This window comes from Sinocyclocheilus grahami, unplaced genomic scaffold (genome assembly GCF_001515645.1).
Source record: "Sinocyclocheilus grahami isolate Dianchi unplaced genomic scaffold, SAMN03320097.WGS_v1.1 scaffold509.1, whole genome shotgun sequence".
Lineage (NCBI taxonomy): Eukaryota > Metazoa > Chordata > Actinopteri > Cypriniformes > Cyprinidae > Sinocyclocheilus > Sinocyclocheilus grahami.
The window spans coordinates 558,718-572,972 of NW_015505688.1; the positions used below are offsets into that span (position 1 = coordinate 558,718).

The 14,255-nt window shown below is 38.1% G+C and overlaps 1 protein-coding gene across 2 annotated transcripts in view; it reads left to right on the forward strand.

Annotated features, from left to right (window-relative positions):
• Positions 1 to 13,343, forward strand: part of tcirg1b (T cell immune regulator 1, ATPase H+ transporting V0 subunit a3b) — an 18,449-nt gene extending 5,106 nt beyond the window's left edge. Inside the window, exons 4-20 of one of the 2 annotated variants that reach the window (XM_016237250.1) lie at positions 664 to 800; positions 1,805 to 1,900; positions 1,986 to 2,174; positions 2,343 to 2,425; positions 3,287 to 3,380; positions 3,574 to 3,786; positions 5,055 to 5,205; positions 5,294 to 5,433; positions 7,898 to 8,055; positions 8,282 to 8,372; positions 8,512 to 8,630; positions 9,265 to 9,478; positions 9,780 to 9,893; positions 10,000 to 10,104; positions 10,407 to 10,527; positions 10,608 to 10,779; positions 13,104 to 13,343. In XM_016237250.1, the coding sequence (XP_016092736.1) occupies positions 664 to 800; positions 1,805 to 1,900; positions 1,986 to 2,174; positions 2,343 to 2,425; positions 3,287 to 3,380; positions 3,574 to 3,786; positions 5,055 to 5,205; positions 5,294 to 5,433; positions 7,898 to 8,055; positions 8,282 to 8,372; positions 8,512 to 8,630; positions 9,265 to 9,478; positions 9,780 to 9,893; positions 10,000 to 10,104; positions 10,407 to 10,527; positions 10,608 to 10,779; position 13,104 (2,198 nt within the window). In that variant the 3' untranslated portion in view covers positions 13,105 to 13,343. The remainder of the gene's footprint in view (positions 1 to 663; positions 801 to 1,804; positions 1,901 to 1,985; positions 2,175 to 2,342; positions 2,426 to 3,286; positions 3,381 to 3,573; positions 3,787 to 5,054; positions 5,206 to 5,293; positions 5,434 to 7,897; positions 8,056 to 8,281; positions 8,373 to 8,511; positions 8,631 to 9,264; positions 9,479 to 9,779; positions 9,894 to 9,999; positions 10,105 to 10,406; positions 10,528 to 10,607; positions 10,780 to 13,103) is intronic. The other variant, XM_016237251.1, reaches the window with a different exon arrangement.
• The last annotated feature ends 912 nt before the right edge of the window (positions 13,344 to 14,255 follow it).

The following is a 14,255-nucleotide window of genomic DNA, read 5'->3' on the forward strand; positions in this document are numbered from 1 at the left end:
AATTGCAAGTGTTGCGGAGACCGAACTCTTGAGTGGTACTGTGTGTGTGTGTGTGTGTGTGTGTGTGTGTGTGTGTGTTTATTATTAGGCCTGGTAATTTATCGCGTTAATAGCAATAGTGATAGATTTGGAGAAAAAGCCTTCCCATGTCAAGATTAGCGCTGGGACATAAAAAAAAAAAAAAATATATATATATATATATATATATATATATAAACAATTATTTTACATTATAATATCTCACAATATTACTGTTTTTACTGTATTTGTGATCAAATAGATGCAGCCTTGGTGAGAATAAGAGACTTATTATAGACATAATTCACCCAAAAATTTAAATTTGCTCTTAATTTACTAACCCTCAGGCCATTCATGTAGGAACACAAAGTTAATACCCTCCTGATAGCTCCTCCAGACGATATACTGAGGTCATATGAAGCGAAACAATTGGTCTGTGCAATTGGTCATTGCGAAATCACGCAATGACGTAATGTATTCACAATTCCCGTATATAAATAAAGCACCCTATAATTATGTGAAACATGGACGTTTTACATGTCTAAAGTGTATAAAGTGAATAAACTTGTTTTCATCAGCTCACCTTTTTACATAAACAGTGCCGTTGACTTGAAGGTTTTTAAACAGTCCCTTTCTTGGTTCCAGTGCTTTTGGAACAGGAGATCGTTCGCAGTCTCTCTCAGACACTGCAGCCCCCCATCCCGACCCCTCCGGCCCCTCAGCCCAGAGACCTCCTCACCATTGAGGAGGAGAGTGAGCGCTTGGCCCGGGAGCTCCGGGAGGTTTGTAACTTTGTTTCCACGCGAACGTGTTTTATGTCTGTTTGTGGTTAAAAACTACATGAAATCAAAACTGACCCTATTTGCTTTCTTAAAGGAATAGTTCACCCAAAATGAAAACCCTGTAACCGTTGTTGTTCCAAACCTGTATGAAGTTCTTTCTTCTGCTGAACACAGACGACATTTTGAATAATATGGGTGACCAAACAGTTACTTTTAATTACATTTAGTCATTTAGCAGACGCTTTTATCCAAAGCGACTTACAAATGAGGACAATGGAAGCAATCAAAATCAACAAAAGAGCTGATTACCAACATTCTTCAAAATGTCTTCATTTTTGTTTGATGGAAAAAAGAAACTCATACAGGTTTGGAATAACTTGAGGATGAATGAATGATGGAAATTTTCATTTGTGACCCTGGACCACGAAACCAGTCTTAAGTGTCAATTTTTCGAAATTGAGATTTATGCATCATCTGAAAGCTGAATAAATAAGCTTTCCATTGATGTATGGTTTGTTAGGATAGAACAATATTTGTTCGAGATACAACTATTTGAGAATCTGAGGGTGCAAAAAAATCTAAATACTGAGAAAATCATCTTTAAAGTTGTCCAAATGAAGTTCTTAGCAATGCATATTACTAATCAAAAATTAAGTTCTGATACATTTACAGTAGCAAATGTACAAAATATTTTCATGGAACATGATCTTTACTTAATATCCTAATGATTTTTGGCATAAAAGAAAAATCGATCATTTTGACCCATACAATGAATTGTTGGCTATTGCTACAAATATACCCCAGCGACTTAAGACTGCTTTTGTGCTCCAGGGACACATTTTGGGTGAATATCCCTTTAACTGTAAATGTCTTTCCAGTGCTTTCCTGGACCAATGTCTAGTCACATTCTCCACTGTCATTATTTCCCTGTTAATGCATCACAGTAGTATTGTTTATCAAATAAGTATTGCAGAAATAGTTTCTAATGCTGTCAGTTTGTGCAGGTGTCCAGGAACAGAGACAGTCTGCGGTCTCAGTATACTCAGCTGTGTCAGTACAGAGGGGTTTTAAAGCAGACTCATTCACTCACGGCCTCACAGGTAGGAACTGCACTTTACTGTCACAGTAGATCCACTTAAGCGTCAGTCAGTCTGGTTCATGTGTGCACGTGTTTGTGCGTCATAGGCCCCGCTGGTGTCGTTCGAGCCGGTGGCTCAGGCGGAGAACCGTCAGGACGTCAGGCTGAGCTTTGTGGCCGGCGTGGTTCATCCCTGGAAAGTGCCCGCCTTCGAGAGGCTGCTGTGGCGTGCTTGTCGTGGTTACATCATTGTGGACTTTCATGAGATGGAAGAAAAACTTGAACATCCTGATTCTGTGAGGCCTAAATCATTAAGAAATATTATTAAGCTCTTGTATAACCAAATGATGATTACATGTTAAGTTGGGTTGCATATACAAGATTTTAGTGTTTTATTAGATTGTAGGAACATATACAGATTTTTTGAAAGCTGCTGAGAGATTTTGGTCGTTTTTTCTTCTCAGGGGGAGGAGGTGCAATGGACTGTGTTTTTAATCTCGTTCTGGGGAGATCAGATCGGTCAGAAAGTGAAGAAGATCTGTGACTGGTAGGTGATCTGGATCGGGGTTCCCACAGTCCTGAAAAACCTGGACCTTTAAACGGTGTGATTTTCCAGGCTGAAGATCTAGTCATGGAAATTAATAAGTTCTTGAAAAGGTTATGGAAAAGTCATAGAAATTTCTTCAGTTTATTTGTGACCCTGGAGCACAAAACCAGTCATAAGGGTAAATTTTTTCGAAATTGAGATTTATACATCAGCTGAAAGCTGAATAAATAAGCTTTGTTAGGATAGAACAATATTTGGCTGAGATGCAACTATTTGAAAATCTGGAATCTGAGGGTGCAACAAAATCAAAATATTGAGAAAATCATCTTTAAAGTTGTCCAAATGAAGTTCTTAGCAATGCATATTACTAATCAAAAATTAAGTTTTGATATATTTATGGTGGGGAATGTACAAAATATCTTCATGGAACATGAGCTTTACTTAATATCCTAATGATTTTTGGCATCTGACATCTGGCAAAATCACACTTAACAAGAGCAAGGCGCAAAATATATCGAAACCATTTGGAAAAACACTCAAATGTTCTGTGTAGAAGTAGTTAAATATGCGCTGGACTGTTGTATCGTGCAAAAAATAAATTTGATAATGCCCTAGACTTGTAAGTTCATTCGATAAAGGTGGTATTAAAAGTTTGTAGACGGCACATCTGGCAAAATCACACTTAACAAGAGCAAGGCGCAAAATATATCGAAACCATTTGGAAAAACACTCAAATGTTCTGTGTAGAAGTAGTTAAATATGCGCTGGACTGTTGTATCGTGCAAAAAATAAATTTGTGAACTGGTGAAATGTGCAGATTCCTTTTGATTCAGTTTTCTGCTATGTTTTACGTGCACGCAGCTTCCACACACAAACATTCCCCTACCCTGAGAACCAGGCAGAGAGAGAGGAGACTCTTAACGGACTCCGAGGAAGAATCGAGGACATCAAATCAGTACGTCTAATCAATCACAGTCAACACACCTTTCATTTTTTTTCCACTTCCACTTTGCAAACATTTGAAACTCCTAATACATAGACGATAGGATGTTAATAACTGGTGAGAAAGACAGGAGAATGTTCGGTTTGCAGTTACATACAGTCTCCGAACTTCCTCACCGTGTGTCTGTGCTCCTCCGTGGCTGCAGGTCATGGGTGAGACGGAGCAGTACATGCAGCAGCTGCTGGTGCGAGCGCTGGCCCGTCTGCCCGAGTGGATTGTGCAGGTTCAGAAGTGTAAGGCCGTGCAGACAGTGCTGAATCTCTGCAGCCCATCCGTCACTGATAAGTGCCTGATCGCAGAAGCCTGGTGCCCCGTGAGCCAGCTGCCTGCCCTGCAGAGCGCCCTGAGAGAGGGAGGGGTGAGCATCACTGTTACTACACCTCTGTGGCTGTCAGGAAGAGGTCATAGGTGTACTAATGAATATGACTGGAATGGAATACTAGTATACTGTACAGTACATTCTAACATTTTGGATATTAAAATTAGCTGTTGATATCACTTAATTTGTCACACTGGAATGCAAGGTCAGGTTGAGCACGTTGTATTGTGGGATACATTATCCACACGCTGTGCTTTATTGTATATTGCAAATGTAATGGATACTGGGTAACACTTACAATAAGGTAAAAATAAGGTTTCATGAGTTAACATGAACTAACAATGAAAAATACTAATTGTCTTTGTTAATATTAAGTCTTAAGTCGCTGGGGTATATTTGTAGCAATAGCCAACAATACATTGTAAGGGCCAAAATTATCAGAAAAAAACATTTTATGCCAAAAATCATTAGGATATTAAGTAAAAATTATGTTCCATGAAGATATTTTGTAAATTTCCTACCGTGAATATATGAAAACTTCATTTTTGATTAGTAATATGCATTGCTAAGATCTTCATTTGGACAACTTTAAAGATGATTTTCTCAGTATTTTGATTTTTTTTTTACACCCTCAGATTCCAGATTTTCAAATAGTTGTATCTCAGCCAAATATTGTCCTATCCTAACAAACCATACATCAATTGAAAGATTATTTATTCAGCTTTCAGATGATGTATGCATCTCAATTTCTAAAAATTGACCCTTAAGACTGGTTTTGTGGTCCAGGGTCACCTATAATAGACCTGAGCTAACATTAGTTGTATTTTTATTAACAAACATTAACATGGAGTAATAAACACTGTAACAAATGTATTGCTTATTGTTAGTTGATGTTAGTTAATGCATTAACGTTAACTAATGGGACCTTATTGTAAAGTGTTGCTGGATACTGCATGTTCAAAGATGTCAAAACTCTCCTCCTGAGATCACAATGAAGAAACTAGAAATGAGAAGAAGAAATGCTAACACTTTCGTTCAGGGACCAACTCTCACTTTTAACTAGTTGCTTATTAGCATGCATATTACTAGCATATTGGCTGTTTATTAGTACTTAGAAAGCACATATTAATGCTTTATTCTGCATGACTATATTCTAGACCCCTTACTCCACACCTAAACTTAACAGCTACTTTACTAAATATGAATAAGCAGCAAATTAGGAGTTTATTGAAGCAAAAGTCACAGTTAATAGTGACTCCACACAGGAAGGCCTCTTAATATGTTAAACCTGTCTTTCTCTCTCTCAGAGGAAGAGCGGCAGTAGTGTAGACTCATTCTTCAACCGCTTGCCGGCAAACACGTCTCCCCCCACAGTCTTCCCCACCAACTCCTTCACTGCAGGATTCCAGAACATAGTGGATGCTTATGGAGTGGCGAGCTACAGGGAGATGAACCCAGGTGACGCACATTCACAACACACAGCACTGGCTGTCGGTAGTTTAAAAGAAGCTTAATTCCATTCTCGTGCATCTTTTACCATCTGTAGCTGTCTACACCATCATCACCTTTCCCTTCCTGTTTGCTGTCATGTTCGGGGACGTTGGACACGGTCTTCTGATGACGCTGGCGGCTCTCTGGATGGTGCTGGAGGAGAAGGATCCAAAACTGAGGAAAAATACCAATGAAGTAAAAATGAGACGCATGCACACATCATGGTTTTGTTGAACACTGCTGGCGTTTTTGATGTTGGAATTTGTAACTTCTATACAGTACCTTACACAATAAAAATATAAATATTCGATAACATGGTGAAAAATCGTCACAACAATAAGGCCATGGAATTTGAACTGTCTTAAGTTAAGACAATATTGCTCCGAGGAGGATTACATGATAATAATAATAACAATGTTCTTCATATTTTTCTCATTTTACGAAGAAGAACAGTATTATTATTATAATGCGTATACTTGTAACTTCACTATTAAATAAAAAAATAACTAAATATTTCATAAGTGTATTATAATTTTACTTCTCCAGTGTTGAGTAATACATTTAACACTTATGACTTAATTTCTTCACTTAAAAGAGTTAAACCCTCAAGCGCAAATCTGCAAAGAGACCTTTAGGTCAGGGGTGTCCATTCTTGCTCCTGAAGGGCCACTTTCCAGCAGAGTTTAGCTCTAGCCTTAATTAAACTCACCTGAACCAGCTAGTCAAGGTCTTCAGGATCACTAGGGCTGCGTTCCACTTCACATTTAGACATACTTCCCTAAGCACTTCTCCTCAGGGAAATCCCTGCCACCGTTTTGAAGTGCGTTCCACTTCGTGAAGTGTATGAAGGAGGTTTATATGTACAGACCCTCGACCCCTGACAGAGAGGGAGCAAGTCTACTTAGCTACACTTCAGGCCGCTGCATATACTGCGATGCCACCGCAAATCACATTTAATTCACCCCCACCCCAACAACTCTGATATATTAAAGCAATAAGCCCCAAGAAGCCGTGGTTTACAGTGAATTTATAATAGCTAAGGGGTGTTGTTAGCGGTTATAAATTCACTGTAAACCACGGCTTCACGGGGCTTATTGCTTTTATAAAACGGTTATTCCATATACGTAGTAAGGAATAAACAGAATGTTCACAGAATAAAACGGAGCAAATGAAGTGTAATGATATTAATAAAAACGGTATTCTTCCACCAAACAATGTAGTTCCTCAGAATTGGTTGTGGTTGCAACAAAGTGGTTGCCGAGCAACACACAGAAGTAAACAAAGGTGTGTGCTTGTAGAGTAATTTACTACAGCTTCGAACATCAATCAGCCAATCAGAAGCAAGGACCGGAACTATCCGGTTTATAAATAAGAATTATTTGTAAAATATTTAAAACATTTATATTTAAGCCCACACATACCTACACACAGTTGGAGTGCTGCATCAAACTAATTTGTAAGGGAAGAAAATGTAAATAATAAATCAACTCCATAGCGGATTCCAAGTGATCAAGGGCTTAATTAGGAAGTTCCAGTTCAGTCTGTTGAAAGGGTTCCGCCAGTAGTGGGCACTCGTGAAACTTAAAGGTATAGTTCACCCAAAAATTTAAATGTGATGTTTATCTGCTTACCCCCAGGGCATCCAAGATGAGGGTGACTTTGTTTCTTCAGTAGAACACAGATGATGATTTTTAACTCAAACCGTTGCAGTCTGTCAGTCATGTAATGTAAGTGAATGGGAATAACTGCTTTGAGAGTCAAAAAACATACACAAACAAAACCAAATTAAACCCTGCGGCTCGTGACGTTACATTGATGTGAAAAGACACGAAACGATCGGTCTGTGCAAGAAACTGAACAGTATTTATATCGTTTTTTACCTCTGATTCACCGCAATGTCTGAACTGTCCTGAGCGCATGACGCGTCGTCGTCTTGCTTTACGGCAGATCACAGACTTATAAGTGCATTACCGCCACCTATCTCTCAAATGGACCATTGACACTCTATCTACAATCTCAATTAGGAGTGTCAAAAGATGATCAGAGGTAAAAAAACAATATAAATACTGTTCAGTTTCTTGCACAGACTGATCGTTTTGTGTCTTTAAACATCAATGTATCGTCACGAGCCGCAGGGTTTAATTTGGTTTTGTTTGTGTATGTTTTTTTTGACTCTCAAAGCCGTGATTCCCATTCACTTACATTATATGACTGACAGACTGCAACGGTTTGAGTTAAAAATCATCATGCGTATTCTACTGAAGAAACAAAGTCACCCTCATCTTGCATGCCCTGGGGGTAAGCAGATAAACATCACATTTTCATTTTTGGGTGAACTATCCCTTTAATCAATGACAAACATCCGAGTCAGCGAGACGGAGGGAAGTTGGCAAAGGAAAGGCATGAAAAAACGAGGTGGAACGCAGCCTAGAATCCTCCTAGTGTTTGTGTTGTAGCTAAACTCTGCAGTAAAGTGGCCCCCCCAGGAGCAGGATTGGACACCCCTGCTTTAAGTGTTTGCAAACGCTTCTTAATACAATCTAGTGAAATGCTGTAATCATCCATCCACAAAAATATTGGATATTATGCAAACATGAAAATAAAGCACAACCGCTGTGCATTACGTCACACTGATTTCTTGGGGTCTCTTGTGTGTCAGATCTGGCAGATGATGTTTGGAGGCCGATACCTCATTTTGTTGATGGGGCTGTTTTCTATCTATACTGGAGCCATTTACAACGAGTGTTTCAGTAGGGGCCTCAGCACCTTCTCATCAGGATGGCACGTACGGCCCAATGCAGAATACTACAACTGGACGTAAGACACACACACACACACTTGCATTTGTGGTTTACAGGGACTCTCTATAGGTGTAATGGTTTTTATACTGTACAAACTGTATTTTCTATCACCCTACACCTAAACCTACCTCTCACAGAAAACTACGGGCAATTTTTGAATTTCATAAAACAGTTTTGTATTTTTTATTTTTTTTTAAGTTCTGAAGTTCTGAAAGCCTCTCTCTGTCTCTGTGTGTGTGTAGTGAGGAGACTTTCAGAAATAATCGTTACCTGTCGCTGGACCCCAATGTCACTGGCGTTTTCACTGGTCCTTATCCTTTTGGCATTGATCCCGTAAGTCCTGTGGAAATGACACCGTGTACCCTCTTCCGCTGTTATTTGTTTTGATGGCTCGACCCAAGAGTAATACTTTTCCTTCATTGTGGTTGTGTAAAAAAATCCTGAATGCTAACCAATTCTTTACCTCCCTCAGATTTGGGGTCTGGCCAATAATCATCTGACGTTCCTCAACAGCTATAAGATGAAGATGTCTGTCATTATTGGAGTCATCCATATGACCTTTGGTGTGTGTTTATCCGTATTCAACTACATGTGAGTATGTTTTTCTTTGCTGTTCTTGAGGATTTCTTCACGTTTTCTGCAATTCGGTTACTTTTTTAGTTTTTTTTTTAGTTTTACAACTGCATTTTTATTTTATAAAAATGAGGTAGACATGGATCAAACACTGTCATAATTTAGAAATAAAAGACCATTTCATTGATTTTACCCTGATTTTAGCCACTGAAACACTCGCACTTAGGGTGGCTTACATTTTGTGGCATTACTGTTCAGTATCTGAACTGAACAAACAAATAATGATCTAATGAGACAATCACATAGTTGAAAATAAATATTAGGATCCTTTGGATAGTAATGTTATTTTTAGTCCAGTTATCCTGTTGTTGTTATTTTCTGCTTGCCATAAATCACATAAAGAGGCGTTGATGAAGTAGTACCTCTTCTATCTGTATGGCCTCTTGGATCTCAAAAGATCAAGGTGAATTTTGATTTCTTAATTCATGGCCCCTTTTAAAAGTAAATATTTATGTGCAGAGTTCAAAATGATCATTCCGGTCCTAAAGTTGTCTACTTAAAAAAATTAAATAAATAAAAATAAAAAAAGCATGCAAATGTTATTACCATTTGAACCATGGATCTTAAAACTCTTTTTTGTGCTGCTGTGTAGACACTTCAGAGAGATCAGCAGTGTGTTTCTGGTGCTGATCCCAGAGCTTTGTTTCATGCTGTGTCTGTTTGGATACCTGATCTTCATGGTGATCTATAAGTGGCTGGTGTATGGCCCCATGACCTCCGACTCCGCTCCCAGCATCCTCATCCACTTTATAGACATGTTCCTGTTTACTGAGAATAAGGACAACAACCCTCTCTATACGGACCAGGTGTGTACTTGTAGTTAGTTAGTATCACAAAACCAGACATTTGACTCTCGGAATAAAGTCTGTTCCACTTTATGGTTTGTTAGGGACTTGGGTTACATCTGAAAATGGTGATATCACGATAATAGGCTGCTTTTGTTTATGATTTGTCTCAATATGGTTTATTAAACAGAAGTGAGACCTGGATATGACAGGATCTTTGCATCTTGCACTAGTTTCCTCTCAAGTTTCCAGTTCTCCGCCAGCATTATTAATCAGACTCAACATAAAATGAACAGACCTGACCATCTCTTTGTGTCTGTAGATGGTCGTGCAGAAGGTTCTGGTGATTGTGGCTGTGTTGTCTGTTCCTGTGCTGCTCCTGGGAAAGCCAATGCATGAATACATCACACACAGGAGGAAGAGAACTCCGCTTTCGGTGAGAGATCCTTCTGCGTTTATGTGCTTAAGTGTTTGGGAATGGACCAGAGTAAATTTTTTGTGGTTTGTGTGTGTTTGTATAACTATGCGCTCATCTTCCGTAGGGAGACAGACGTCCACTGCTAGCAGAAAATGGCTCTATAAATGCTCACCAGGACGAGGTGGATGCAAGAGGTGGAGGTGGAGGAGGAGGAGGAGGAGGAGAGGAGGTAAGAGGGAAAAATCATAAATGTACCATAGAAGGTCATGCAACTTGTTATATATAAATATAAAAGCGACTTGCATGGCATTGAAGGTACATATTTTATCAGTTCTTTCCTTGGGAATCAAACCCATGGTCTTGCCATTGCTAGCATCCATTCCTCTGAAGTCATACGATAGCTTTCTGTCACAAACATACAAAGTCATACAGGTTTGGAAGCACACAAGGATGAGTTCATGATGTCAAGTTCCTCGGATTTTGAATCATTTTTGTTTGTTTTCTGTCTTTCCATCTGCCATTGTTTGTAAGGAGTTTGATACAGCGAACGTGTTCATGCACCAGGCCATTCACACCATCGAGTATTGTCTGGGGTGCATCTCTAACACCGCCTCATATCTGCGGCTCTGGGCCCTCAGCCTGGCTCACGCCCGTAAGTGTTCTCACGCGTGTTTCACTGCTGCCGGCATTACTGTGGAGCATCTTGTCATGTTCCGTGTGTGTGTTTTTCAGAGTTATCTGAGGTGCTGTGGTCAATGGTGATGAGTATTTCCTTCAGGCAGCTCAGTTATGTGGGCTCTATCATCATGGTGGTTATATTTGCTGCCTTTGCTGTGCTAACTGTATCGATCCTGCTCGTGATGGAAGGCCTGTCCGCTTTCCTGCACGCACTTCGACTTCACTGGTGAGAGAAACATTCTCTCTCTCTCTCTCTCTCTCTCTCTCTCTCTCTCTCTCAATTTCAATTCAATTTAAGAGAGCTTTATTGGCATGACAAAAATTATACATTTGTATTGCCAAAGCAATTGCAGCTGGACTGCTTACAAATAGTACACATGTATTAACAGAAAGAGAAAGAATAATAGTAATAATATATAAAAAGTATTAAGCATGAATAAGCAGAATATACATCTAAGTAATATAATACAGTAATTAGGCCCAATATAATGTAGATGTGCTGGAAACATCAGATCAAGGCAGGTTGAGTGTTTTCTCTTCTATGGTGACAGGCAGACACATATTGAGCAGCAAACACACAGCAGTTCTTCTGTTCTCCTAACAGATACGGCAGTTTCTCCTGGTTTGGAGAACCAGTTTCTCCTTAGTTTTAAATGTCTGATGGATCTGCTGTACTTTATCATAGAACACTGTCCGTATATCTGTGTATTTGGGGCATTCTGTTAGGAAGTGCAGTTCTGTTTCCATCTGATTCAGATCACAGTGTGAACACAGTCTCTGCTCCGGTGGCAGCCATGTTTTTCTGTGTCTGCCCGTCTCTATCATCAGCTTGTGTCCGCTGAGTCTGTATCTGGTCAACTTGCTTCTCAGTTTCTTATCTGACACTGTGTACAGATACTCTGCCATACTGTACTCTCTCTTTAGGGCCAAATAGCATTGCACTTTACTCTGCTGTTGTGTTTGGGTTTGCCAGTGAGTGATGTAGTTCTGTTTGATTTGTGCAGTAATCTGACTGATTCTGATGTTGTGATTCAGAGCAGCAGTAGATGTTAGTGAAGCATCAGGACTGAAGCTCTGGATCAGCTGAGGGAAGGGCTTGCTTTCTTTGCTCATCTCTTGGTATTGCAGGGCTTTATAATGATATAATTATCTCTCTCACTCACTCACACAGAGGTCGTGTTTTATGTCCTCTTAACATCACGCTGAGTCTTGAACTAAACTAAGCTATTTGTAATTACTGCAATCCTTGCCATTACAGATGTTTTTATTTTTTAGAATTTTGTGTTTGGAAAAATAAATTTTATATTACATATATACTCAAAGAAATATTCTGACCTAAACTTTAGATTTATGTATTTGGATTGCATCTACTTTTTCCATTCATTTGAATTACACAGTTTTACCATAAAGTAAATAAAATGTGATGCATATTTGTCAGTCACCAGAAACAGGTAAGATGTCTGTAATAGTACTAATAAAAACAAATGTATTCTAACTCTGAGAAACTGGAATAAATTCATTTTGAAAATGATTATTTAAATCAAATTAAATTGATGTAAATAGTTAAGAAACTGCCATGATTTTTTGGAGTGCAGAAATCTTTGCAGTTTCATTTACGTTTGACTGACAAATATGCATCATATTAGGATTATTAGTTTACATTAAAACGGTGTAATCCAGATTCATGGAAATGTAGAGTTGTCAAAAAATAAAATGCTTTAATGGTAGAACAATTTATTGAAACTTTAGACAAAATAAATAAAAAAAATTAAGATGAAAAAATGTGGATTATCTTGTAAATCAGTGTAATCTTCATAACAGTATACAGGACTACTTACATAAACGCATATAAATACCAGTTATCACTCAATATCTCACAATAATGTCTTATTATTGTAAGATACCATGACCTAAAGGTATACATTTTTACAATTATACTAAAAAGCCTTTTTTAAATCCTTCTATAAATCAGACAACACAAGAAAAAAAGGAATGTGCTTATCAAACATGATACAGTAGGCTTTATGTAAGTTAATTAGATATTCATGTTCTTTGTGTCCATTTACACATTTACTTTTATTGTCATTGATTTCTGAATTAAATATCATCTCTCTCTCTCTCTCTCTCTCTCTCTAAAAAAATTAAGATGAAAAAATTTGGATTATCTTGTAAATCAGTGTAATCTTCATAACAGTATACAGGACTACTTACATAAACGCATATAAATACCAGTTATCACTCAATATCTCACAATAATGTCTTATTATTGTAAGATACCACGACCTAAAGGTATACATTTTTACAATTATACTAAAAAGCCTTTTTTAAATCCTTCTATAAATCAGACAACACAAGAAAAAAAGGAATGTGCTTATCAAACATGATACAGTAGGCTTTATGTAAGTTAATTAGAGATTCATGTTCTTTGTGTCCATTTACACATTTACTTTTATTGTCATTGATTTCTGAATTAAATATCCGCTCTCTCTCTCGCTCTCGCTCTCTCTCTCTCTCGCTCTCTCTCTCTCTCTCTCTCTCTCTCTCTCTCAGAATAAAGTTTCAGAATAAATTCTACAGTGGAACAGGCTACAAGCTCACTCCATTTACCTTCTCATCAGAAGTTGGAGCTTTCTCTCTAAAGTGACCCATGAACCTCCTCTTGTAGTCATGGGAGTTAAAAGAATGAAGTTCTTTTGCTGGGGGCACAAAGCACATTTTAAACTGTCATTGAAGCATCTATCGTTTTCTATTATATTTTAGCTTGACTGCCACTGGGCGAAAAGCTGGACCTGAAAAATCAAACATGGAAAAATGTTTTGACACTCTATTATGGCTCCATATCTTTGACACTATGCAACATTATCTTTAAAACCGTATCTGAGTACATGGCAACATTTTAGTTGATTGAACATGATTTTTTTAATTGAAGTCTTGAGCCCACATAAAATAAAGTTATTTTAAATAATCAGGTGTATCTGTGAGCAGCAGTCCTCCATCATGATGACAACTATCTAATTATGGTTTAATTCTGCAAGTACAGACAGTTTGTACACTTCTGAAATAATTTAGCAATGGATTGCAAGAATAAGTACACTTTAAATGAAATAAAGTACAATTAGAATGTTTTCTCACAATGACCTCCCAACATAAAATTAAAATCAATTTTCAGTTTGTTAATCAATAGCTTTGAATTACAGCATTGTTCAAAGGGAATAATCTTATGCCCAGGTGTTCTTTTATTGTTGTTTTTCTACTATTCCACTGAAACTTTGTTTTAATTATGGACAGGGCCGGAATTACGCATAGGCATTCTATGCTCGCTCGTCCAGGGGGGGCCCAAACAAAATGAAGAGATATAATATTTTGTTATACTATGGGCTATCTACAACAATAAAAGAACCAAAACCTCAGAAGACATTGAGCAAATAAATATAACAAACAATAGGGTAAAAAATGACTAACTATTTCCATGTCTTCCACCTTTTTAATGTACGGAAATCGCGCTTTCTCCGGTTCTCACTCACAGACGCAAGCACTCGCGGACAGAAACTTGTCGTCAACGTCGCCCCGCAAATTTATCAATAAAATAGTTTTGCAGCTGAAAAGCTACATGACATTTCTCAGTAGCGAGGTTCTTGAAGCAGTTTAACTTAAAGATTCGCTATTAGTAGACGCTGCTGCTGAGAGACGCATAGACGCAGG